This window comes from Myxine glutinosa, chromosome 9 (genome assembly GCF_964187855.1).
Source record: "Myxine glutinosa chromosome 9, kmMyxGlut1.1, whole genome shotgun sequence".
In the NCBI taxonomy this organism is placed as follows: Eukaryota; Metazoa; Chordata; class Myxini; order Myxiniformes; family Myxinidae; genus Myxine; species Myxine glutinosa.
The window spans coordinates 136,148,819-136,176,600 of record NC_136269.1 but is presented as its reverse complement, the minus strand read 5'-3'; the positions used below and the strand labels follow the sequence as shown (position 1 = coordinate 136,176,600).

General features: G+C 46.8%; 2 protein-coding genes across 2 annotated transcripts; both read left to right on the top strand.

Annotated features, from left to right (window-relative positions):
* Positions 1 to 4,204: 4,204 nt before the first annotated feature.
* Positions 4,205 to 13,932, top strand: LOC137434883 (uncharacterized). Its single transcript, XM_068128061.2, has 3 exons — positions 4,205 to 4,249; positions 4,364 to 4,460; positions 12,789 to 13,932. The coding sequence occupies exon 3, from the start codon at positions 12,799 to 12,801 to the stop codon at positions 13,495 to 13,497; it is 699 nt and encodes a 232-aa protein (XP_067984162.2). The 5' UTR covers positions 4,205 to 4,249; positions 4,364 to 4,460; positions 12,789 to 12,798; the 3' UTR covers positions 13,498 to 13,932.
* Positions 13,933 to 23,754: 9,822 nt separating this feature from the next.
* LOC137434882 (uncharacterized) lies at positions 23,755 to 27,083 on the top strand. Its single transcript, XM_068128058.2, has 2 exons — positions 23,755 to 23,987; positions 24,475 to 27,083. The coding sequence occupies exons 1-2, from the start codon at positions 23,910 to 23,912 to the stop codon at positions 26,248 to 26,250; spliced, it is 1,854 nt and encodes a 617-aa protein (XP_067984159.2). The 5' UTR covers positions 23,755 to 23,909; the 3' UTR covers positions 26,251 to 27,083.
* Positions 27,084 to 27,782: the final 699 nt, after the last annotated feature.

Genomic DNA, 27,782 nt, shown 5'->3' with positions numbered 1-27,782 from the left:
GCGACAGAGAGTAGAGTCGTCAGCAAAGAGATAGAGAGGATTTTCAAGAGAGTCAGAGAGATCATTGATGAAGACCAGAAAAAGCACAGGGCCCAGAACACTACCTTGGGGAACTCCAGCCTGAACAGTAAGAGGAGATGAGAGAAACCCATTCAGGGCCACACGTTGACTACGACCAGAGAGGAAGTCCGCCAGCCATGCGTGGAGATTTCCATGGATACCAAAGGAGGAGAGTTTGGTGAGCAGAGCAGGGTGCCAGACCGTATCGAAGGCACGTGAAATGTCAAGGGAGACAGCTCTAATTTCCTGTTTGGCGTTGAGGACCTCCATCCATTGTTGAGAAAGCAGAAGCAGCATGTCCAGCGTAGAGTGACCAGGTCTGAAACCAAATTGATGATCAGAGATCAAGCCATTGGAGAAGAGGAAAGATTTAATATCTGAAGCAATGATGGATTCCATGACTTTGCTGATAATTGGGAGAAGGCTGATTGGTCTGTTGTTGCTGGGATCTGTTTTTGCACCTTTTTTGTGCAAAGCGGTGATGTTGGCTGATTTCCAAGCAGATGGCAGATGACCTTGAGCAAAAGCAAGGGTGAAGAGAACAGAAAGAGGGAGTGACAGAGCAGAAGAACATGATTTTAGGACCCGTGGGCTGATGCCGTCAGGACCAGTTGCAGAATCAGAGCCGAGGGTTGACAGAAACTTTTCCACCTTGTCAGGAGGAAAGGACACAGAGTCCAGGAGCAGCTGGGTACGACTGGGTACGGTGGGTACAGAGAGGGATGGGTTTGGGACACAAGATTTGGAGGCAAACACAGAGTTGAGGCATTCAGCTTTTTCACGTGCGGAGTCAGCCGTTAAGCCGTTTGAGGTGAGGGAGGGGATGGAGGGGGAACAAACACCAGAAACAGATTTGACCAGACGCCACCAGGATTTGGAAGAGGGAGACAGATAAGAGAGTTCGGTCTTGAGAAAGGTGAGATATTGTTTCCTGGCTCTCCTGAGGGTGGACACACACTTGTTTCAGGCTTTGTGAAAGGAAATGAGATTTCCTTCCGTTGGATTTGCTTTCCAGGAGACGAAAGCAAGTTGTTTCAGGGCAACAGCCTCACCACAAGATTCCGTGTACCATGGACGGGAGGAAGGGTATGACAACTGAAGACGAGATGGGATAAATCTGTGCATGAGAGAGAGCAATTTACTTTGAAAGAATTCCCAGGATGAGTTGATGTCAGAGGCGGTAGAGCTGGGAGACCAGTCCAGATGATTGATGGCTGCTTGAAGACCGTGCCAGTTGGCCTGAGTGAAATGCCAGACTCGTCGACGCTGAGGAGGCTCTCTGAGAATGGTCAGAGAGATGTCCACTTTGACAAGCACATGATCAGATGAGCCGATTGGAGCAGAAGAAGAGCAGCAGACATTTTCAGGGAAGTTTGTCATAACCAAATCCAGAAGAGAAGATGCTCCGTTGACTGAGATCCGGGTCGGGAAATTGACAGATTGTGTCAGTCCCAGTGAGTCGCAGAAGTCCTTTGCTGAAGAGCCATGGCTGGTGAGAGAGGTACCCACACCCAGCCAACTGGCATGGTGACAATTGAAATCACCACATATGAGGAAGAGAGAGTTGGGATGGGTAGATAGAAGTTGGTCCATATTATCAGACAGTGAGATGTAGATGGAGTCATCGCTGTTTGGTGGACGGTACAACACACATATGAACAAAAGGTGGGAGCGAAGGGGAAGCCGTAGCCAAAGGTATTCCTGGGGGTGAGGTGGAGAGAGGGCAGTGGAGGGCGAGTGAGGAAGAGTTTTTTATAAAGATAGCAACCCCACCTCCAGGACGAGGCTCAGGTCTCTCATACCGGAGGAGGGAGTAACCTGGGAGAGATACCAAGGCATCAGAGACATAAGACACTGAGACATAAGACATCAGAGACACTGAGTTTATGCTGTTTATTTCTCAATAATGCATTGAGGTCCTGGATCCTAACTCTTGGCATTTGCAGTCTGGTATGCTCCTTGTCGAGCTTTCTCCGTCACATCAAAAGCCACTTTCCTTCCTGGGTTTTTTTTTCTTTAATTATTATTGCTACAGTGTAACAAATTCAGGTTCATGGAAGAATAAGGTAATATCCAACAGGCAGGGCTGCAGACGGTAAAAAGCAAGGAAGATGGGGGGGGGGGGGGGGGAGAAAAGACCATGGGTTGAGATGGGGGATGATGGGAGTTAGTTTCATTCCCCTCTTACCTGTGGTGTCCACCTGTTGCCTCGTTCTCACTTTTCCATAAACCTGGGGGGGGGGGGGGGGGGGGTTCTACTCGTGCAGATACGAGGATAGCATTGACAGGTGCGCCAGGCCCAGTGTTGTTCCCCATACTTAATTGACCTCTCTGAGCTTGAGAACCCTCTATTTATTTTTCCATCTTTGCAGGTGACCACACGGTATGCTTTACTACACCCCATCCAACGGCACGACTACAGTAGTTGCTTCCCTCTTTGCTGGGCAAATTCGATCCAAGAAGGTATCTCACCTTGCCTCTCCATGGTGGTAAGATGGCTTCGAGGTGCGCACACCCCTCTGAGCTCTAGCCTGGGTTTGAATACCAATACAGGTATAAACGGTCACCCTGGTGTTCCACATGCAGGGCGAGGCATCAATGTATATACCGTCCCTCAGGTGGGCTTTCATCTGGGTGTCCTGTGTGCCTACATTACTCGGCCGTTTAAGATTCCATGGTGTCCTTCGTGAAGTGTAGGTGAACTATCACCGACACCATGACCAAATTGGTGCTCTTGTCTACAGGGGTCACTGCATCAGCGCCACAGGTGTGCTCCTGCAAGAACGACTGCTGACTTGCAACCACGTGTTGCAAATGAAAGACTATGACCTCATCTCCAAGAATTGTGTTGTAGACCCAACTGTATATCTCAAATCGAACAATGGAAGACAATCGGTCTCTTGAGTTTCATGGCCTGCAGTCATCAGACCAGGTATCCATCCAAGCCTCTAACTCCAGCCACTGACTGGCTATTCATCGTTGTGCCAAGATCTTCCTTTGTAAACCTGTACCTCTCATGACCTACAAGGCCTTGGTCCGAAGCTCAATGGAATACCACTGCCTCTGGAATCGAAATCTCTCAACATCATTTGGCATCCCTCTCAGATATGCTGGAGTACTAGGCTTGCTCTTCTTCCATCACATAGTGTAGTAGTCTCGGTTTTTCTTCCACCCCTTTTAGGGTCATGCTCCCTCTGCTCTTTCAACCCTGGGACCTTCTGCAGCTCCTCAAGGCTGAGTTATTCCCCTAACCATCCCTTTCTTAAGCTCCCTATATCCAGACTTTCTGCTCACCTTTTCTCACGAAGAGGTGCAATCGCACTGCTCCCTTGGAGCTTCAAAGTGGCGTCCACCACCATCTCATTTTATCATCCATCCATAATTGTGATCATTTCTACCCCCATTAATGCCAAATTCATGCTGAGCTCTTACAGGTTTAAATTGCTCCTCTGCTCTTTTTCATCACTCAGTCCCTTGTTTATTTATTTATTTATTTATTTTCATTCACCTGTTGCCACTGTCCTGTCCTGTCCTGTCCACTGTATGTTGCTTTTCTCTTGAGTTGGAATCGTAATATGTACTTGTAGAATCCCTAACACCTCTCCTCTCGAATGCACCATGTTCAGATTGGTACCTCCACCCTTCCTCTGCCCCCATGTTAATTATTTATTTGTTTCCACCTCGTGCTTGGAAAAGTTGACTCCAGGAGTGATCCAAAATCCTCCATATATCGAGACCATCCCTTGCTTTTTCTATCCTGACCCCCTCTCTCTTCCCACTCTTTCCACACTTCCCAAGCCTTCTCTTATTGGTGATTATCTCAACTCCAACCCCCCCCTCCCCGCCCCCATGTTAAAATGATGGAATCTGGGAATTTGGTCGATTTTTGTACTGCAACATTTCAGGCACTAAAGCGCTGTTAAATTGCCCAAATGTTTGTCCAAAATAGAAACGTAAGATGTACAATGTAAATATTTACAATTGGTTAACTTCAATTGGATTCGAGAGATCAGGTGGTAATGAGAATAACCTCGTCTAAAGTATCCCATTGATGATGCAGACGAGTGTCAAAACTCAGAGGAAAGGGGCGGAGCGGTTTTGGGGGAGGCGGGACCTCAGAGGAAGACGAGGCGGAGACAGAGGAGGTGGGTGGAGCAAACGAGTGTGGGCGGAGTTAGACAGCAGGGCGGTATGAGTATGACTCGCGGCTCTCGACTGACCGATATAAAAGGCCGAGCGGGGTATTTTATGATTAGGTTTCACTTGAGCCTTGCGGCGTGTGTTTTCTCTCGGTTGTTTGCAGAGGCTACGGTTATATTTCGCTCGGATCTTTACGTACGTCGACCTCACTGTACCAGGTATCTCGGATCGCTGTTAACCACCTTTGGACCAAGACCAAGGTAGGTAAACGTGCTGCTGACAGTGGTAGGTTTGCCTCGCGCTTATTCTTTGTGTCTCGGTTATATAATTTTTCTCATTTTTCTACCTCACCCCACCCTACCTACCCGTTGTTTACTCCAATCCCTGAGTGGTAGCTTGAGGCGAAGTTGCATTTATTTATCTGCTTGGTCATGCGGATTGGGACCGTGGTTGGGGAGATGGTGATGGGTTGTGGATATGGAGTAAGGTGGAGGTCTGGTTTGATGACTTGTATGTCTAGTCTAGTTGTTGATATTGATTGGTGTGGTGGTTGGGTGGGTTGAGGGTATAATGGGGATAGGGTCGTTTTGGTTGGGTTGTTGTTGGTGAGTGTAGGGTGGGTGCATGTGTTGGAGATGTGGTTGTAGATCCATACATTGTTGTGGGGTCTTTGTTGGCAATTGGGTGTGGCGGTTTACCTGAAACAAATTGCTACAAAGTGTTTTTGCTGAAAAAAAAAAAAAAAAAAAAAAAAAAAAATGAAAAGGAAGAGGTGCGGGAGTATAGAGTGGGGTAGTAGGGGTGGTTGACGAAAAACTCCAATTTTTTATTTATTTATATATATATATATATATATATATATATATTAAAAGAAATATATATATATATATATATATATGAAAAAAAATAATTATACATATACACACTACTCACAATAAGTTAGGGATATTGTGGGAGTGGGTTTATTAATTTTTTTACAAGGGTTAGGGCTAGGATATTGAAATCAAGAATGCTGTTTTTTTTTCACACAATAACCATAAAATTAGGACCAACAACTTTTTTCAATATAAATAATACACAAAATCAACCACACCGAAGAACCTGCCAATATCCCTAACTTGTGAGTAGTGTATATATAAAATAAAAAATTATATAAATTTTCATATATATTTTTTAATATAAAAAAATAAATAAATAAATATATATATATATATATATAATTTTTTTTTTTTTAATGCCTTCGCCCCCAACCGTGACCAGAGGCATGATGTTTTCGGGTTGTACATCTGTCCGTACAGGCTAAACGTTGTTTTTCTCAGCAACCACATGTCCGATTGAGACAAAACTTTCAGGCTAGGAGCCGACACCCATGCAGAATGTTTTAATTTATGATAATTGTTATGGCACAGGTCACATGGTATGGCAGCCATCTTGAATTAAACGCAAAAAAAAATATATATATATATTTCTTGGAAATCACTCAATGGAAAAATTTGAAACTTGGCACATTGTCAAGTACTCCCAATGGGGAACAAAAGCATGATAATGATGACATAATTGGTGAAGTGGTACACCAGCCATAAATGTTTGAATTGAATGCCTTATCCTAAAAATCTGAAATTGCATGCACATGATATATGACCCATTTGTATTGAAATATTAAATTTAGGACATCATAGGTAACATGTTTTTTTTTTTTTTTTTTTTTTTTTTTTTTTTTGTATACAAGATCGAGGCTCGTGAAAGAGCGAACATTAATCACACAGAGACAAACAGACACACAAAACAAATAACATCGGGAGCGGTAGACAAGATGGGGAGAGAGGGGGAAGGACACAAACACAACATTTGAGAGCAGGGACCGAGAAACATGGAGACATCGAGAGAACTGTGGGAGGGAGAGGGCTTTGGGGGGAAGGCATGGGAAGGGGGGGGGGGGGGTGGGAGAGGTATAAAACGTATGGACACTGCCAAGACTTCCAGGAAAGAAGTTGGAATTTCAAACAACGTGGATCTGGGGTGAATTAGTGGGGGTAGAAAAGATCAAGGTTTTGGGTGGGGGAAGATAAGAGATGGTGGTGAACAGCTGTTTTGAAGACCTGGAGGGAGGAGTGTGACTGAAGTGAGTATGGGAGTTTGTTCCAGAGGCGGGAGAAAAGAGGAATGAAAGAGTGAAGGTGAGCAGAGAGCCGAGATTTCGGCAGTTTAACCATCAGAGGGTGGCTGGCAGATCTTGTGCGACCTGTAGGAATATTTGGGGGACAGAGCACAGAGAGAGCTGGGGGAGCAAGGCCGGAGAGGAGTCGGTAGAAGACAGAAAGACCACCTACCTGCCTGCGGTGAGTGAGTGAAAGGCCCTCAGAGATAGCTTCATCACGGGAGATTCCAATGATTCTGAAAGCTTTGGATTCAACAGCGTGAAGCCAAGCCAGGTGTGAGGCAGGAGCACCAGCCCATAGGGGAGAACAGTATTCCATTGAGCTGCGGATGAAAGCCTTGTATGTGGTGAGGAGCTCAGGTGTGCCTAGGAAGGACTTCGCATGACTGAGGATGCCCAGTCGGCGGGAGCTTGGAAATGTGGTTTTCCCAAGAAAGATCATGGCAGATGGTGAGACCCAAAAGCTTGAGCGACAGAACTTCTTGGAGAGGATTGTTGAGAAAGTAGATGGGAGGGTTGTCCAGTCGATCTTTTCGGAGAGACATAGTAAGAGTGTGAGATTTGTCAGGATTGAAAGACATGTGCCACATGTTTGACCAGTCTGTGATTTTGTCCAGGTCTTCAGAGAGTGAGGAGGCTGCAGACTGCCGATCTGAGGGAAGAGGAATGGAGCGGCAGAGAGTGGAGTCATCAGCAAAGAGATACAGAGGATTTTCCAGAGAGTCGGAGAGATCATTGATAAAGACCAGAAAAAGCACAGGGCCCAGCACACTGCCTTGGGGAACTCCAGCCTGAACGGGAAGGGGGAGATGAGAGAAATCCATTCAGGGCCACACGTTGACTACGACCAGAGAGGAAGTCCGCAAGCCATGCATGGAGATTTCCATGGATACCATAGGAGGAGAGTTTGGTGAGCAGAGCTGGGTGCCAGACCGTATCAAAGGCCCTTGATATGTCAAGGGAGACAGCTCTGATTTCCTGTTTGGCATTGAGGACCTCCATCCATTGTTGAGACAGCAGAAGCAGCATGTCCAGAGTAGAGTGACCTGGTCTGAAACCAAATTGATGATCAGAGATCAAGCCATTGGAGAAGAGGAAAGATTTCATATCCGAAGCAATGATGGATTCCATGACTTTGCTGATAATTGGGAGCAGGCTGATTGGTCTGTAGTTGCAAGGATCTGTTTTTGCACCTTTTTTGTGTAAAGCGGTAATGTTTGCTGATTTCCAGGATGCTGGCAGATGACCTTGAGCAAAAGATAGGGTGAAAAGAACAGAGAGAGGGTGAGATAGAGCGGCAGAGCAGGATTTTAGGACCCGTGGGCTGATGCCATCTGGTCCAGTTGCAGAATCGGAGTCGAGGTTTGACAAAAACTCCTCCACCTTGTCAGGAGAGAAGGTCACAGAGTCCAGGAGCAGTTTGGTTCGACTGGGAAAGGTGGGAACAGAGAGAGATGGGTTTGGGACTAAGGATTTTGAGGCAAACACAGAGTTGAGGCATTCGGCTTTCACGTGCGATGTCAACTGTGTGGCCATTTGAGGTAAGGGAGGGGATGGAGGGGGAACAAACACCAGAAACGGATTTGACCAGACGCCACCAGGATTGGGAGGAAGGAGACAAGTTTGAGAGTTCATTCTTGAGTGAGGAGAGATAGTGCTTCCTGGCACTCCTGAGGGTAGACACACACTTGTTCCGAGCTTGGTGGAAGGAACTGAGATTTCCTTCAGTTGGATTAGCCTTCCAAGAGGCAAAGGCAAGTTGTTTCAGGGCAACTGCCTCACCACAAGATTCAGTGTACCATGGACGGGAGGAAGGGTAAGACAACTGAAGGCGAGATGGGATAAATCTGTGCATGAGAGAGATCAGTTTGCTTTGGAAGAATTCCCAGGAAGAATTGATGTCAGAGGCAGTGGAGATGGGAGACCAATCCAGACGATTGATGGCTGCTTGAAGACCGTCCCAGTCGGCCTGAGTGAAATGCCAGACTCGTCGACGCTGAGGAGGCTCTCTGAGAATGGCCAGAGAGATGTCCACTTTGACAAGCACATGATCAGAAGAACCGATTGGAGCAGAAGAAGAGCAGCAGACATTAGCAGGGAAGTTAGTCATAACCAAGTCTAGAAGAGAAGATACTCCATTGGCTGAGATCCGGGTCGGGAAATTGACAGATTGTGTCAATCCCAGTGAGTCACAGAAGTCCTTTGCTGAGGTGCCATGACTGGTGAGAGAGGAACCCACACCCAACCAGGTGGCATGATGACAATTGAAGTCACCACATATGAGGAAGAGAGAGTTGGGATGAGTGGATAGAAGTTGGTCCATGTTGTCAGACAGTGAAATGTAGATGGAGTCATCACTGTTTGGGGGACGGTACAGAACACATATGAACAAAAGGTGGGAGCGGAGAGGAAGCCGTAGCCAGAGGTACTCCTGGGGGTGAGGAGGAGAGAGGGCAGTGCAAGGAGAGTGAGGAAGAGTTTTTGATAAAGATAGCCACCCCACCACCAGGCCGAGGCTCAGGTCTATCATACCGGAGGAGGGAGTAACCAGGAAGAGATATTAAGGAATCAGAGACATCTTGAAGGAGGAAAGTCTCTGTTAAGCAGATCAAGTCTGGATTGTCAGAAGCAACCTGTATGGAGAGATCAGTCAGGTTTGAGCGAAGGCCCCGGATGTTTGAGGTCCATACCGTTAATGAAGAGAGAGGGGGAGCATCGGGTACAGGACAGGGGAGGGGAGGAGTAGGAGAAGATGAAGGATGAGAGGGGGAGGTAGGGAGAGCAGTTGTTAGTGTGTCAGCGATTGCAGAAGAGTTCCAAGAAAGGGAAGGATGAGGAGGATGAAAGGTTTGAAGGTGAAGGGATGAGGCACAGTGAGGGGTTGTTTGAGGGGGGGCAGAGGAAAGAAGAAGGTTGGGGGGGGGTGGAGGTATGAGATAGAAGGGAGACGAAGTGGGGAGGAGGCAGCTTTGAGGAGGAGGGGAGAGGAGGGAGAATTGGAGAGGAATGGTATGGGGGGAGATTTGAATGGGAGGGGTTGGGGGGGAGTTTTGAAGGGGAGGAGTGAGGGGGGAGTTCAGGAGTGGAAGGGCAAGGGGGGAGTTCAGGAGTGGAGGGGTAGGGGGGAGTTTAAGAGTGGCAGGGCAAGGGGGGAGTTTAGGAGTGTAGGGGCAAGGGGAGGGATTTGGATGGGAGGGGCAAGAGGGGAGTTTAGAAAGTGGATGATTAATGAAAGACGAACATTGAAAACAAATTGGGTTTGTTGTGATTTTCAAGTTAGCAATCCGGTTCAGAATGATGGAGGAGGGATGGAATGAATGTGAATTTAGACCATGTAGTGAGGGAGACGTATAAGATATTGAATTTCTTTTTTTTGAGGTGGAATGAGTTGGAGAGGAAATTGAGAAAAGCCTTTTAAATAGGAAGAAAAACAGCGTGTTGTAAAATACCACTGAGTAAAACACTGAAGGGGAAAGGTTTTACATATTTAAATAATATTTAAACAGAACCGTGAACAATCTTATGTGCACAAAAATACCAACGGGGGGAGAGCCGAGAGGGACCACCACGAGTCACGTGAAGGGCAAACGGTGGATGGCAAGGAGTTAATGGGGGCGGGGTGAACAGCACACCTGGACAGAAAATACAGGATGAGTCAACAGTACACGTGGAGAAAGGAAAATAAATGTTTTTGGTTTTTTTGTTTGTTTGTTTGGTTTTTGGGGGTGGGGGCGGGGGGAGGTGGGGATTTAGAACGTTAGACAGAGTATTATGTTCGGGGTAGAAGGGAAAAAAACTAAGAGCAAAGCAAAACACGATTAAGATAACAAACACCGACGGGGGTACAACTACAAGGCCGCACACGAGGAGCAGAACACGATTAAATAATTACAAGTTACAGGAAATTCAAACCAAAAGTAACTATAATCAAAACAATAACGCATGGACGATAAAATAACGAGTTGAAATTTGACAATCTATCTGGGGAAATGGGGGAGAAAAAAAAAGAAGTTTGGCAGCCACATTGGATTTAACCTAAAACATCTTCTCCCAAACCACCGAATCGATTGACTCGAAACTTTACATGTCATTGACTAGGCATGGCAATTAAAAGTTGATCACAAAAATGCCATTGTCCACATGGTGTAGCAGCCATATTGGATTGAAGGAAAATATTAAATAATTCTATCTCTGAAACCGCTAACCCTATTGATTAGAAATTTTACAAATGTCATCCAACACCATTGTTGCATATACAGACTTGGCATTTAATATGGAATATATATTTTTTCTTGACGGGTTTACTTTCTGAACTCAGTATATCAATCTGGGGAGTTTATTTTACCCTTTGGTGATGTCTTTGTTGAAAGAACCATGTCACTGATTGTCTTTCGCAGCAAGAAGTCAATAACAGGATGATATCACAGGTGGCGTGACAAAATGTAAGGACAGGTACATTTGACGATTGGCTTCACAATCGGGTATATAAGGGTTGTTGTGTTCTGTATTGGTGGAAAACAACTGCTGCACGTCTACAAAAGTTATTGCCGCTTCCTCTGGAGATGGTCCGTCAACTCGACAATGCTGTTTGTCATGGAGTGGTGGCTTTACGAAATTCCGGCATGCAACAGCATGCTATTGCTCGGCAGTATGGCATCACTCAAGGTCAGGTGTCAAAGATCCTGAAACGAAATGCTCAGAGGGGTGTCCCTACTCCAATACCGAGGCCAGGACGTCCACGCAGAACCACAAGGAGAGATGATCGCCAGCTGCACCGGTTAGTCCGCAATGGCCGTACCAAGTCAGCTAATCGGCTGAGGGCTGAGTGGCAGCAACTGACAAATGTGCCTGTATCCAGAAGGCTAGTCAACCAACGACTGGTTCAAGCAGGCTATCGTGCCAGGCGTCCCCTGAGAAAGCCACGCCTGACCAGACAACACAGGCAGCGCCGATTGCAGTGGGCCAGAGAGCACCGTCAATGGCAGCCAGGACAATGGAATCACGTGACCTTCAGTGACGAGTCTAGATTTCTGGTCTATCGTCAAGATGGCCGCGTCCGAGTGCGCAGAAAAGTGTATGAAGCCTACAACAAAGATTGTATAGTGCCAAGAGTCCAAGCTGGAGGTGGTGGGGTGACCGTTTGGGCTGCTTTTCATGCAGGGGGCAAAACTAACCTGGTTGTTCTGAATGGAAACCTGAACCAGTTCAAGTACAGGGTCATTCTGGAAGAAACATTGCTTCCATTTGCTCGTGCAACCTTTCGAGGAAACTCTGTCTTCCAAGATGACAATGCACGGCCTCATCGTGCTCGCATGATCCAACTCTTTCTTGCTGACCGTGGTGTAGAGCATATGGAGTGGCCTGCCATGTCCCTGGATATGAATCCGATAGAGAACTTGTGGGCAGAATTAACACGTCAAATTGACAACTTGGACCAGCAGCCTACCTCTGTGCGTGAATTGCAGCAGGCTATTGTCACTGCATGGCAAGCGATTCCTGTCCAAACCTTGGCAAATCTCGTGAACAGCATGCCTCGACGTGTACGTGCTCTCCTGAATGCTCGTGGGGGTTACATGAAGTATTGAACTGTAATTTTACTGTCCGTAATCCCAGTCATAATTTAGCTTTTGTTTTTGTTGAAAAATAATTTGGCTAATGTGCAAAATAGAGATACTTCTGGAAAACGTACAGAAGTTTAACACAGTACTGTCCGTGAATTGAGTTCGATATCAGTTTACATCACTTTCAAGGATCAATTTATTTGCTTCGAAATGTCAAATGTGGTTTTTGTTTCTTTTAAAGGTCACATTAACAAAATCTAGAATAATTTCAACATAATTCCAATGAACTTTTGGTTCGAAGTCATCTTGAAAAGTAAGTTCACCCCCACAAAAAAAATATTCCATATTAAATGCCAAGTCTGTAGTTTGAAAATGATGCAGGTCACGTGGTTTGGCAGCCATCTTGGATAGAAAAACATACCTTTTCTGATCAACACGAAACTTCACAAACGTGATCCCCTACCCATACATATGCAGACATTGCAGAGTGTACATTTTTGATCTCATGTGCCACATAGTTTGATGGCATATTAGCTTGAAAGCCGATATTTTTGAAAATAAAAATAAATCCCTTCTCCGAAACGGCTTCTCACCGATCCATGTGAAACCTGTCCTGTCTGGTTAAAAATGTGATACTTGAAAACAGCGGAAGGGATTTAAATTAAACTTGTTTATTTTTAGGACAGTGAACGAGGGCATCGACCCATTGTCATGGGCAGGGACTACATGGAGGCATATTGGTGACATAGTCGCATTGCTCTAGTTTTCTAAATTGCCCGAAAAACCTTTACCTTGGTTGATACGAATTTTGAAGTCTTTTTTTTTTTTTCTCTCCCTCCCCACGCCCCCATTTCCCTTCACTCTACCAGCCTTCCAATAATGGGCAGTCACCTCAGCAAGAAACGGAGGGAGTACAATTTGAGTGACCAGAAGGATGTGGAACCGGAACAGCATGGTGACTACAAAGCTGACACAAATCAAACTGCTATGGTGACACCAGATGGTATGGACAAAGACGAAATGGCAGACAAAAAGCAGCCAACTGGCAAATCACCATGTCCAGAAGTAGAGCAGCTATCTGATGAACCACCATCCTCAGAGGTCGTAGAGCGGACATCTGATGAACCACCACGTCCAGAGGTAAAGCAGACATCTGATGAACCACCACGTCCAGAGGTAAAGCAGACATCTGATGAACCACCACGTCCAGAGGTAAAGCAGACATCTGATGAACCACCACGTCCAGAGGTAAAGCAGACATCTGATGAACCACCACGTCCAGAGGTAAAGCAGACATCTGATGAACCACCACGTCCAGAGGTAAAGCAGACATCTGATGAACCACCACGTCCAGAGGTAAAGCAGACATCTGATGAACCACCACGTCCAGAGGTAAAGCAGACATCTGATGAACCACCACGTCCAGAGGTAAAGCAGACATCTGATGAATCACCATGTCTAGAGGTAGAGCAGCCAGTTGCTAGTGAGACAAAGGTTCAGCTGGTTGTTAACGAGGTGACTGTAGATGAGGCAGCAAAAGCTACCAATAACATTCCTGCTCTGGCTTTGGTGAACTAAAGCAAATGAGGACCTGAATGTTTTGGTTCTCGGTGGGGAATTCGGACAGCAAGTCAGAGGAACAGCAATCTGTGGTGAAAGTTTATGATCTGGCAGTCGTTGTGGTGGTTCAAACTGTGGTTGTGAGTGAATGAACCTGGAATGGTTTGTGCACACGCGACCGTTATCTACCTGAGCTCTATCTACCGGGCAGTAGAAAGTCAATTTGACTGGAGGGTTCAAATTTAAGGTTTGATCCATCGAATCGCACCTGCTTGATGTGAATTTTAATTCGACACACCTGGACCAACATTTGTACCATGTTCGAGATTTTTTTTGCTTCTTTTCATTTGGCTCCACGTGAATTCCCGTTTTGAGGTCGTCATTGTATGTTTCATTCGAATTTAACGCTTTTCCATTTGTTTCGTGCAAATGAATAAAAATTTGTCAAATCGTTTTGCTTCTGTAGTATTTTGCGAACAAATATGATGAATATCGTTTAAATTGATTTCTGTGCCACCAGGGTCTTTTGGGGTTCCGGTCATCCTGCGTAGAACTTGCTTGTTCTAATCGGAGGTTATTTGATCACGTGGGCTGGCACGATGGCATCGAGGTACGCACACTCAGCTCTCAGCCGTTTAGCCTGGATTTTAATCCTGACCCAGGTATAAACTGCCATACACATCAATGCGTGCTGTCCCTCGGATAGACGTTGAACTGGGCGTCCCGTCTGGCGGCATTAGTTGGTGCCCTTTAAAGATCACATGGTGTCCTTCTCGAAGAGTAGGTGAGTTGTCGCCAGCACGATGAACAATTTCCAAATTCCTGCCCTAACTTAGAGGGCATTGCATCAGCCAATTATGTTACCCCGTATCCTCGTGCTCCATTCGAAAGAAGAAGATTTGATGATTTACCCCAAGTGTTCCAACTGATTGTGGACACCATTCTCACATTTGATGTAATTGGCAACGGTACCCGCCCTAAGGGCGGGGCTTCAATTGGGAGGCCTAAATTAAAAGGCAAAATATCAGAAATTGAAGGCTTTTCTGTATTTTAAACGATTTATATAAACATCCGTGAAATCACATCACACGCAAATCATCAAAATCTAAACAGTATTTGTAGAATTTCAATAAAAGCCACATCGCTGTTCATATCGGTAAATATTATTCCACCAGCCGAAACCCGTGGAACATCCACGGAAGGGAGGATGTGGTGTATGGATAGAGTGTACCATTATGGATGGCATAGGGGATTTGCTTGTCCGAGTAAGAGTTAGGAAGAAAGATGAGAATGAAGAGTGCGTATATGAACAACGTATTTATTGCAATCTACTTAAATGACAACGCTACGATATACTTTTGAAAAATGAATGGATTCGTAATAGGAATCGGCATAGCACCACTCCGGCCACACTGGCGCAGTGGTATGTGTCAATGGAAAGGAACAGTGGCGAAGTACACTTTGTTTTAAGCTTTCAGAAGCTGAAGCCTTGGTATTTATTGCTTTATATGATACTGATGGGCTGCTGATCGGTTTCACTTCGTTGTAATCACAGTATATGGAAGAAATTATGGTAAACCCACCTGATGAGGTTAGCGTACACCACGATCGACGACACCGGCACAAGTGCATGCTCTGGATTGTCCACTCAGTGGACGGCTTGCTGTCGCCTTCGACTGTCCAATCAGCGGACGGCTTGCTTCGCCTTCACCCAGCAGACGCCAATAAGATGGCGTCGTATCGGCAGTTAATCGGATGCTTTTGGGCCCCAACGTCGGCTAATTCAGATTTTTCGAGTATGGCTGTACGTGATAAACAAAGAGCGTGGTTCGTAGATCGTAAATCCATTAGTGCCGTGGGCATCGGGTCACTGGGTGCGGCGTAAAAGGGATAACAAAGTCGAGTCCTTACGCTATTATTATTATTATTATTATTTTTATTTATTATTATTATTATTATTTTTTTTGTATACTGAATCGAGGCTCGTGAAAGAGCTAACATTTATTTCACAAACAAATCAACCAGACAAACAAAACACACAAAAAGAGGGAGCGGAAGACAAGATGGGGAGAGAAGGGGAAGCACACAACCACAACATTTGAGAGCAGGGAGAAGTGTGGGAGGGAGAGGGCTTGGGGGCAGGAGGCGTGGGAGAGGGAGGGCGGGGGGGGGGGGGAGAGGTATAAAACACAAGGGGACCGAAATTAGCGGGGGTAGAAAAGATCAAGGTTTTTGATGGGGGAGGATAAGAGATGGTGGTGAACAGCTGTTTTAAAGACCTGGAGGGTGCAGTGGGATTGAAGAGAGTGAGGGAGTTTGTTCCAGAGGCGGGAGAAAAGAGGAATGAAGGAGTGAAGGTGAGCAGAAAGTCTTGATTTTGGCAGTTTAACCATAAGAGGGTTGCAGGCAGATCTTGTGTGACCTGTAGGAATATTTGGGGGACAGAGCCCAGAGAGGGCTGGGGGGGGCAAGGCGAGAGAGGAGTCGGTAGAAGACGGAAAGACCACCAACCTGCCTGCGGTGAGTGAGTGAAAGGCCCTTGGAGTTAGCTTCATCGCGGGAGATTCCAATGATTCTGAACGCTTTGGTTTCAACAGCGTGAAGACGGGCTAGGTGTGAGGCAGGAGCACCAGACCAGAGGGGAGAGCAGTATTCCATAGAGCTGCGGATGAAAGCCTTGTATGTGGTGAGGAGCTCAGGTGTGCCAAGGAAGGACTTCGCACGACGGAGGATGCCCAGTCGGCGACTGGCTTTGGAGGCCAGATTTGAAATGTGGTTTTCCCAGGAAAGATCATGGCAAATAGTGAGACTGGAAAATTGCATAGTTTGGAAATTATTATATAGATAGTTTGGAAAAATTGGAAAATTGCAAAAACAATATAGCCTATTTTACTCCAGGGGGTCCCAGGATTACCCACCCAAAATTTCGTTGCGATCGGTTCAGCCGTTTTTGCGGTACCTGGGAACGGACGGACAGACAGACGGACATTTGGTGAATTATAGTAAGATGGATCTTTTCAACCATGCTCCTTGTTCGCTTCGATTCTCTTTTTTTTCCTCCTTTTAAATATATATTTTTTGCCTTCAGCTGATGTAATTAATCAATCGATCATTCTAATTAACATATTGTTTTATGTAGCTTTTCGTTTTTTGAAATACAATCAGTGATTTATACACAAGGATAAAATGAGTAGAGCATCAAGAATGGCTGGAACAACATTGATGAGACATTGTGGGATTTTTAAAGGCAAGTCATTGGGCAATGGTGGCCAGAGGAGCTCCAAAGGCTTGGACGAATGAGCGAAGCAAAGAGGCAGAATGAGTTTTCACAAAAATATTTTAACAATGCCAAGATAACTAAAGGAAACCACCACCTGGTACATATTAACAGTGGAAACACAGTCGAAGTCCTGGTTCAATTAAACACGAGCTTGTACTCTGACTCGCCGAACCCACCTGGGATGCTTTGAAACTCGCTTGGGGCGAAACACAACCCCCCCCCCCCCCCCCAAGTTGGAGGTGTGACGTCACTAGTCTTTCAATTTGAAATAAACGGAAGTGCGGTTTAAATTTTGCACTTTTCGAGGCTCAGGCTCTAAACCCAATAAATAGGTCGGGATGAAAGGTAGTAGGCTGGCTATAGCAGGTACCCTGAACAAATGACAGATTACCTAGCTACCACCGTGAAGGCAAATGCAAACCACAAAATGTAATCCTTCATCCTTGGGAGGAAAACTGTTTCCGCAGAACATCATTTTTCATCAGGAAGACCACCCAAGAACAATAGAGCTCTATTCGGGGAGAAAAGACAAAAGATGGAAACACTTGGACGAGAGGACAAAGATTTACATCACATGGCGACAGCAAGACGATTTCAAAATGAATGAATAAATGAATGAATGAATGACATCCTTCATAAATCACACACAGCGTGCACTCCTATTAGTCCGGCAGATATGTGAAGAATTGTGGTAGAATTGTGCCTTTGATGATACAAGCATGAAACTTGGCACACAGTTAGGGCATACCCTTACAGTGAAATTTGGATGTAGGGGCATTCCAGATTTCTCCTTGGCCCAAAATGGCGGCTAAGAAGGACATATTTACCTATTATTTCAGACTTGTCATTTGTGCTGCTATTGAAACACAATGTAATGAGCATATTATAAATTGTCATGTACATGCTATGCAATACCTTCATACTGGGTTCAAAATTGGAATCTACGGTGGCCTATAAGGGGCAGAACAAATGGTTTACCATTGCAATAGACAGGACTGGTCTAGCGGTTTAATTATTTAACTTTGCATGACTATCTGATTTCTCCTGGGTGTAATTTTGGTTCAATACCTTTATATGAACAACTTTGATGTAGCTTTATGAACTTTCCTATCATAGACTAGGTGACTATAAGGAACAATGCAAGGCTAGTGAAAAGTTACGAAAGCGAATTACTATATTTATGATAATAATGTATGTATTTCTTTTTCAGATGATAACTCGACTGCACTGCACCTTCGCTCATTGACTGTAGTAGCTACCTAGATTTGGTTCCCAATTTGTATATTGATTGGATGGTGGTGGTGGATAATGCTTAATTGACAATGGCCAACAAAAATTTCAAGCTATTAGACCCCCAAAGCCCTAGTACATCTGGAACAAACATGCCTTATCTGACAGATTGGGAGAAGTGTGTGTTATGTCAGGAGGTCACCGATGAGGCCCTTGCCTGTCCAGCTGATTCCAAGCGAACCACAGGGTCCGGATACCAAACTCTTGCAGATTATCTCCTCACCTTCAGCCAGATGGGCTGCCTGCCAAAATCTCTAGAACTGTCCCGCCTGGACGATGGTGAAGGTATCCAGTCAACCTTCCAGAGCCACAAGGCTAAGTGGCATGATTCATGCAGACTGAAATACAACAAAACTGAACTGCATCGGGCACAAAAAAGAGAAACGTCTAGTGAAGAAACCGCAAGTGTCTCAAGAAAGTACACCCGTCACAGAGTACATGTAGACCACACACAGCCACAGCCTGAAAAGTGTTTCTTTTGTGACAAACCAGCGGGTACTAATTCTCTGCGAAAAGCTTCCACCTTCGACCTCGATAAACATGTCAGGACAGCTGCCCTGAAACTAGGAGATCAGGCACTTCTTGCTAAACTGAGTGCAGGTGACCTTATAGCACAAGATGCACAGTACCACTAGGGTGCCAGCTTAGGATCCCAGGATCCTGGGTTTGAATCCCGGTCGATTGCTGAATTAACGCCAGAGGGGTTGACTCAGCCTGTCATCCTTCCGAGGTCGGCAAATTGAGTACCAGTTCACTGGTAATTCCCTGTGTGTCGTAAAAAGGCGACAAACAGGGTTGGCGTCAGGAAGGGCATCCGGCCGTAAAACATTGCTTCAAAAAGGGGACCGAAAAACAACAACAACCACGGTCCCCGAAAAAGGCCAACCCCCGCTTTGCGGTGAAAAATGGCCTCTAAATGTGGTTATTTATATATATATAAAATGATAATCAATATGTCATCCATGATTTATTTTCCACTTGCTTTTGCTGTTTATAAGCACTTAATCACAACGTTAAAGTTCACAGTGCGATAATAGCAGCTTGAGAGTCCCAATATCACACCAGCTGCTATGTCAGAATGTAATTTCAACAATTGATAAAATGTTTGCCAAGACATATAACAAAGGCATTTCTGTCAGGATTGCCGTTCAACACAGCCACAGCCTGAAAAGTGTTTCTTTTGTGACAAACCAGCGGGTACTAATTCTCTGCGAAAAGCTTCCACCTTCGACCTCGATAAACATGTCAGGACAGCTGCCCTGAAACTAGGAGATCAGGCACTTCTTGCTAAACTGAGTGCAGGTGACCTTGTAGCACAAGATGCACAGTACCACGTGAAGTGTCTGGTGTCACTTTATAACAAAGCAAGGGCCACAAGCACAACACTGAATGAACAAGATGATATCAATCACGATATAGCACTTGGAGAGCTAGTGTCCTACATCGATGATGCCCGCACAGATGCTCTTGTGACACCAGTGTTCAAGCTGGTAGACCTAGCAAGACTATACACCACCAGGCTGGAACAGCTTGGAACAGTCTTGACCAGGCGTGTCCACTCCACCAAACTCAAAGATCGAATCATGACATATTTTCCAGACCTAGAGGAGCACATGTCCGGTCGAGATATTCTGCTTGCTTTCAACCAGGATGTTGGCTCAGCCCTTCAGAAGGCATGTGATCACGACACTGACAGTGATGGAGTTTGTCTTGCTAGAGCCGCAAATATAGTTCGTAGAGACATGTTGAAAATGAACTCAACATTTAGTGGTTCATTTGAAGCCCACTGCCAAGAACATTCGGTACCTAATTCGCTTGTATCACTAGTTTCTATGATCTTGAATGGTCCTAACATCCAAGAGCAGTCAAGCCACTCGTCGGTATCAACACCTACTCTCACAATCTCACAACTCCTTATGTTCAACAGTTACTCACGCCGCAGAGAGAGTAGCAGTACTACCACGTCCACGAGGCACAGTCACAATCGGGAGACTCCCCTGCCTGTGTACCTGGGCACCCTTATCCACACAAAGACTCGAAAAAGAGACCTGGTTGATACTATGTTCAACCTGGGTCTCTCGATCTCCTATGACAGGGTGCTTAGCATCTCCACGGACTTGGGGAACAGAATCTGCCGTTTCTTCCAAAATGAGGGTACAGTTTGCCCCCCTGAGCTAAAAAGTGACCTCTTCACAACTGGGGCAGTGGATAACATTGATCATAACCCCAGTTCAACAAGTGCCCACGACTCCTTCCATGGCACTGGCATTTCACTTTTCCAGCACCCAAATAGCGATAGCCGTGGAGTTCAACGGGTAAACCCAGATGACACATCAACAACATATGCACACCTGCCACAGTCATACACCATCGTACCTCCTGTTGTTCTGGGTAAATGTGACCCACCTGTACCCAAGCTAGCGGGTCCCAACAAAAGCAACTGCCAACTCATCCCTGATGCAATGCAGATTGAGTACAGGTAACTGATTATTGTGTTTGAACTGTGGACAGTTATATGTGTACCTAAATAACCAAGACTTGTTAACTTGTGTGGACTTGTTTGTTCTTAATTGTGTTCATTATCTTGCATTTTGACAGGTGGCTGGAGCAGATGGAGAAGACAGTGCTATCTGACACACCACTTAAGGGAGACGAGACAGTATCATGGGCTGGATACCATGCCAGCAAGCAGTCTATTCCAGAAGAACCAGAGTGTAGTGTGGCCTTAACTTCATTGCTGCCTCTCTTCTATGATCAGCAGAGACCTGGCAGACCCAGCAGTCATCAACACCCTTTACCAGATCGAGAAGCTGGGAAAAGAACAGTATGACACATATGTGAACGAGAGGCTTGTACATCAGACAAAGCCTATCACTGACCCAATAAAAAGAAAATCTCCCTCTCTTCAGCCGACCCCCAGTCAGAGAGAAGTCAAGAACAGAGTTGAAGGTGGTATCTCTGAAGAATGACTGCGTTCTGTTCTCCAGGCTGTTTATTGCATCCCAGACACGGAATGGAGATCTTGATGAATTCTTTGCACATGAAAACCAAGCTTGTCCCCCTGCATTGTCACAAATGGGCAAAATCCGGCTTGGAACCAAGTCTGATCTGGTTGGGTGCTTAGAAGATCTGATCACCTCACGGGAAAATGATGATGTAAGCCCCCCTGTTGAAGTCATGATCCTGGATGGAGCAGCCATCGTGAACATGCTGGCACCTTGTAATGCGAAGACCTTCTCTGAGTATGCATCACTAGTATTCTTGCCATACATCACATCTCAGATACAAAATAAGAGCAGGGTTGATATTATCTGGGATGAATATTTCCCAGACAGTTTGAAAGCCGACACCAGGAAGACGAGGGGTAAAGGCACCAGGAGACGAGTTGAGCCATCTAGTTCCATCCCTCGAAACTGGCAGGCCTTCCTTCGCATAGACGAGAACAAGGTGGAGTTGTTTGACTTTCTAGCAACGAGGATAGCAAACATTGAGACTGACAAGCAAATCGTCACCACAAACCACAAAGAAGTTTTTTGTACACAGCCACGAGATGTTACTGGTCTTTCCCCGTGTAGTCACGAGGAGGCAGATACAAGGATACTACTCCATGTCCAAGATGCAGTCAGACAGGGCTATACCAAGGTGTCAATCCGCACAGTGGACACAGATGTTTTGATCCTTGCAGTGGCAGCAACTGGATATCTTGACATCGATGAACTCTGGGTTGCTTTTGGCACAGGGAAGAATTTCAGGCACTTGGCAGCTCACGAGATGGCTGTGGCACTGGGACCAAACAAGTGCCGAGGGTTGCCATTCTTCCACGCCTTCACTGGGTGTGACACCGTGTCCTGCTTCGGCGGAAGGGGGAAGAAAACAGCATGGGAAACATGGAAAGCCTATGATGAGGTCACCTCAGCTTTCTGCGCACTGGCTGCCACACCAACCATTTCAACTGCAAATGACAACATGGATCCACTGGAGCGTTTTGTTGTTCTGCTCTACGATCGAACAAGCAGCCAGGAACATGTTAACGATGCCCGCAAGCATCTCTTCACCCAGACTGGTAGATCAATAGAGGCTATCCCACCAACGCAAGAAGCCCTCAGACAACACATCAAGAGAGCTGCCTACCAAGCCGGCTTTTGTTGGGGCCAGATGATGATTTGCGCACCTGAGCTCCCATCGCCAAGTGAATGGGGTTGGAAACAGAGTAATAACGGCTGGGGGATATATTGGACAACCCTCACAGAGGCAACTGAGGCATGCCGACAATTGATTAGATGTGGATGCAAGAAGGGTTGCAGGAAACAGTGCAAGTGTGTTAAGGCCGCACTCCAGTGCTCAGCTCTGTGTCACTGTGCAGGGGAGTGCACACGATAGTATACAGGAGGAATAACACACCTGTTACATATACACAAACATGTGGAAGACTGTTTTGTAGACTGTTTTATAGTGAAAGTCACTTCCACAGCGTTAATGTGGCATTTTCACTTCATTTCCATTGTGTTTCTGGAGTTTGCTCAAAATAGCTCAAAAAGTAATTATTTTTGTAAAGAATAAGGACCAAATAAATGTTATGTGAGTTTGTTGACATTTAATTATGATCTTACAACCTGTTTACGTGAAAAAAACATCATAGGTGTGCTTGAGCAATAAGTAAATCTAGTTTTATAGACATCGGTACTGTGTATCTTATTATCCGTAAACGGCCATTTTTAAAATGGCCGCCATTTTGTCCCTAGGAAAAGGTTTGAATGCCCCTATATCCAAAAATCTTCCTAGTAGTATGCTCTATCAGTGTTCAAAATTTCATGCTTGTATCACCAAAAGCACAATTTTTTCACATATCTGCTGGGCTATATTATGCTGTCGCTGCACTAACGCACAGGCCCATTATTCATTCATTCGTTCGTTCACTCATTCGTATGCAGCATCATATCTGGAATGGCGACATGCTCCTGATACGAGATGATCCTCTCTACAATATGGAAGGAATTTTTAGAATCATGCTCGGCACACAATGGCCTACCCTTTTCACCGTAGGATCTTCAATGTCCACCAGCAAAAAGCAGCGCACGGGAGATCAGGTGGAGTCTTACCTGCGAAGCACCAAGTGCTTTCTTTGTTGGATGACGAATGGAACTCAGACTAGAAAACTCAACGAAAGTTATTACCTCTGAAATTAAACAAACTCCCTGCCCCCCACCACCCTCATATATCTTGGAAGGAAGAAGGCATGTGTCGGGGCCATCTATGTATTACGTACGCAAACACGATGGCATTTTCGACTTCAGCCTCCTGTACTCCACCTTGAGACTTTCCTTAGCTCCTATCGCTCCTCCTACCCTCAGACCCATCCTACTGATCCGGCCCACAGCGATCAGGTAGTAGTTAAAAGAATAACTTCGTACAAATTACCCCATTGTCGATGCACGTGCAGACTCGGTTTGATTGGGGGTGCTGTCAAAACACACATGAAAGGGGCGGGTCTTTTTAGGAGAGGCGGAGCGAAAAGAGGTGGTGCAGGGTCGAAAAAAGGCGGTAAAGTTAGGTGAGGAGGGGTTGAAAAAGTGGGCGGGGATGAACGAGGATAGGGAAAATAATTACTGGTGGGAGGAGAAAATTAAGTGGGCGGAGTAAACAGAGTGGGTGGAGTAAACAGAGTGGGCGGGGATTGCAAGTCGGGCGGTGCGATCCTCAAATCTTTCGACCGCCCATTTCGTTCGATATAAAAGAGCGGGCGGGGTTGGTGGTAGTTTTAAAGGGTGGTAGCCATTGGTTGTTGGTTGGTCGGGCTTCACCGGCCACAGTTATATTGAACCTCGCTCACATCTTCTTGGGTTTGGCGTTTAATCTTTGGATGCCCAAAACCCTCGTTTCCTACCAAAGATCTTCGCTGTTCGAGACATCAACGGTCTCTGCTTCTGCTTATACTGAGGTAAGGTGAACATGATAAGTTGGTGTGCTTGGGATGATCCCTTCTTCCTCACCGGTTACGTACTGCACGTGTTTGTTATCATTTCGCTCATTCTTATGCCTCGTATTACACAAACCTCCTGCTTGTTCTTCTCTGTTCTTCCCTGATATCCCAACAGCCTTTTTTTCTTCTTTTCTTCCCTGATAACTTATCTGCCTCGACAGTTATCCCTGACATAGCCTGAATCCGAGGATATCTATTTATTATGTACGCAAGGGTGGTGTACATTTAATTGAACAATTACTACTTGGAAAGGAGGTTAAGAGAATGTGTGCAGAGGTATGAAGTTAATTGTGAGCGAAGGGCAGATTATGGATAGTGGTATTTGGAAATGTGGATTATTATTATTATTTTTTGATAATATAATCCTGTCTGTTTTCCCACCTTTTTATTTCATTTTTTTTCCTCCCCCCCCCCCCCCCCCTCTTCCCCCTCTTCCCTCTACCAGCCTCCAATAATGGGCAGCCGCCTCAGCAGGAGACGGAGGGAGTACAAGTTGAGTGAGCGGAAGGATATGAAGCCAGATCAACCTGGGGACTACAAAGCTGACAGAAGTCAAACTGCTGTGGTGACACCGGATAGTGTGAACAACGAGAAAGACAAAGTAGAGGTGACTGAGAGGCCGCCATGTCCTGGGGTAGCGCAGCCACCTGAGAAGCCACCATGTCCTGGGGTGGAGCAGCCACCTGAGAAGCCACCATGTCCTGGGGTGGAGCAGCTACCTGAGAAGCCACCATGTCCTGGGGTGGAGCAGCCACCTGAGAAGCCACCATGTCCTGGGGTGGAGCAGCCACCTGAGAAGCCACCATGTCCTGGGGTGGAGCAGCCACCTGAGAAGCCACCATGTCCTGGGGTGGAGCAGCCACCTGAGAAGCCACCATGTCCTGGTGTGAAGCCACCGTGTCCTGGGGTGGAGCAGCCACCTGAGAAGCCGCCGTGTCCTGGGGTAGAGCAGCCACCTGAGAAGCCGCCGTGTCCTGGGGTAGAGCAGCCACCTGAGAAGCCGCCGTGTCCTGGGGTAGAGCAGCCACCTGAGAAGCTGCCGTGTCCTGGGGTGGAGCAGCCACCTGAGAAGCTGCCGTGTCCTGGGGTGGAGCAGCCACCTGAGAAGCTGCCGTGTCCTGGGGTGGAGCAGCCACCTGAGAAGCTGCCGTGTCCTGGGGTGGAGCAGCCACCTGAGAAGCTGCCGTGTCCTGGGGTGGAGCAGCCACCTGAGAAGCTGCCGTGTCCTGGGGTAGAGCAGCCATCTGGGAAGGTGCCTCGTCCAGAGGTGGAGCGGCCGTCTGGGAAGGTGCCTCGTCCAGAGGTGGAGCAGCCGTCTGGGAAGGTGCCTCGTCCAGAGGTGGAGCAGCCGTCTGTGAAGGTGCCTCGTCCAGAGGTGGAGCAGCCGTCTGTGAAGGTGCCTCGTCCAGAGGTGGAGCAGCCGTCTGGGAAGGTGCCTCGTCCAGAGGTGGAGCAGCCGTCTGGGAAGGTGCCTCGTCCAGATGTGGAGCAGCCGTCTGGGAAGGTGCCTCGTCCAGAGGTGGAGCAGCCGTCTGGGAAGGTGCCTCGTCCAGAGGTGGAGCAGCCGTCTGTGAAGGTGCCTCGTCCAGAGGTGGAGCAGCCGTCTGGGAAGGTGCCTCGTCCAGAGGTGGAGCAGCCGTCTGGGAAGGTGCCTCGTCCAGAGGTGGAGCAGCCGTCTGGGAAGGTGCCTCGTCCAGAGGTGGAGCACCCTTCTGGGAAGGTGCCTCGTCCAGAGGTGGAGCAGCCGCCTGGGAAGGTGCCTCGTCCAGAGGTGGAGCAGCCGTCTGTGAAGGTGCCTTGTCCAGGGGTAGAGCAGCCACCTGAGGAGCCGCCGTGTCCTGGGGTAGAGCAGCCACCTGAGAAGCCACCGTGTCCTGGGATACAGCAGCCACCTGAAAAGCCACCGTGTCTGCAGGTGGAGCAGCAATCTGAGAAGGTGCCTCGTCCAGAGGTGGAGCAGCCGTCTGGGAATCTGCCATGTCCGAAGTTAGAGCCGCCATCTGAGAAGCCACCGCATCTGGAGGTTGAGCAGTCACTTGACAGTGAGGTAGCTGCGGTTGAGAAACCAGCGGAAGCAACCAATAACTCTCTGGCTCATGTGGCTGTCGGGAAGCGTGAACGAAATAAGGTATTGGATGTTTTGGTTCTCGGTGGGGAATCGGACAATAAGTCAGAGGAACAGCAATCCGTGGTGGAAGCTTATTGTGCTGTGGTTGAGTGAATGAACCTGGACTGATTTGTACACACGTGACCTTTATAGACCCGAGCTCGATCTACGGTGCAGCAGAATGTCCATTTTCTGGTATTTATGGGAGTGGGACGGTTCGAATTGAAGGTTCATCACCTGTAGGAAGTTGATCCATCTAATCACGCCTGCTTGATGTGAAGTTAAACATCACACGTATCACATACCTGGAACAACATTTGTACCTTTTTTTCTTTTTGAAACACCTTTGTTGCCTTCATTCTCTCCTCTCTCTCATTCTCGCTCTCCTCTATCTCTCTCCTCTCTCTCTCTCTCCTCTCTCTCTCATTCTCGCTCTCCTCTCTCTCTCTCTCTCATTCTCGCTCTCCTCTCTCTCTCATTCTCGCTCTCCTCTATCTCTCTCCTCTCTCTCTCTCTCCTCTCTCTCTCTCATTCTCGCTCTCCTCTCTCTCTCCTCTCTCTCTCATTCTCGCTCTCCTCTCTCTCCTCTTTCTCATTCTCGCTCTCCTCTCTCTCTCATTCTCGCTCTCCTCTCTCTCCTCTTTCTCATTCTCGCTCTCCTCTCTCTCATTCTCGCTCTCCTCTCTCTCCTCTCTCTCATTCTCGCTCTCCTCTCGCTCTCCTCTCTCTCTCATTCTCGCTCTCCTCTCTCTCATTCTCGCTCTCCTCTCTCTCCTCTCTCTCATTCTCGCTCTCCTCTCTCTCTCTTTCTCGCTCTCCTCTCTCTCATTCTCGCTCTCCTCTCTCTCTCCTCTCTCTCATTCTCGCTCTCCTCTCTCTCATTCTTGCTCTCCTCTCTCTCATTCTCGCTCTCCTCTCTCTCATTCTCGCTCTCCTCTCTCTCTCTTTCTCGCTCTCCTCTCTCTCATTCTCGCTCTCCCCTCTCTCTCCTCTCTCTCATTCTCGCTCTCCTCTCTCTCTCTCATTCTCGCTCTCCTCTCTCTCTCTCATTCTCGCTCATTCTCGCTCTCCTCTCTCTCATTCTTGCTCTCCTCTCTCTCATTCTCGCTCTCCTCTCTCTCTCATTCTCGCTCTCCTCTCTCTCTCATTCTCGCTCTCCTCTCTCTCATTCTCGCTCTCCTCTCTCTTTCTCGCTCTCCTCTCTCATTCTCGCTCTCCTATCTCTCATTCTCACTCTCTCCTCTCTCTCTCATTCTCGCTCTCCTCTCTCTCTCATTCTCGCTCTCCTCTCTCTCTCATTCTCGCTCTCCTCTCTCTCTCCTCTCTCTCTCTCATTCTCGCTCTCCTCTCTCTCTCCTCTCTCTCTCCTCTCTCTCTCCTCTCATTCTCGCTCTCCTCTCTCATCCATTCTCTCTCTCTCTCGTACAATTGTCTGGTTCACGGTGAATTTGTTCATCGGCCAGTTGCAGATGGAATACTTTTTTTTTTTTTTCTCTCGTATAATGCAATTGAATGTAATTTGTAAATACCTTTGTTCCTTTTTGTGTTTAAGTGTTTGCAACTATTTGTCGGCTGTTTATCTCCTTATCCACTGCTGGCAGGAACGCTTTGAATCTTGGGAATATTTTGTTCTGCCATGTTCAATA

Bases quoted from the DNA above. Each gene is read 5' to 3' on its own strand.
- LOC137434883 (XM_068128061.2), top strand. From the start codon at position 12,799: ATGGGCAGTCACCTCAGCAAGAAACGGAGGGAGTACAATTTGAGTGAC.
- LOC137434882 (XM_068128058.2), top strand. From the start codon at position 23,910: ATGCCCAAAACCCTCGTTTCCTACCAAAGATCTTCGCTGTTCGAGACA. The intron at 23,988-24,474 runs GTAAGGTGAACA...TCCCTCTACCAG, and splicing joins CTGCTTCTGCTTATACTGAG to CCTCCAATAATGGGCAGCCG.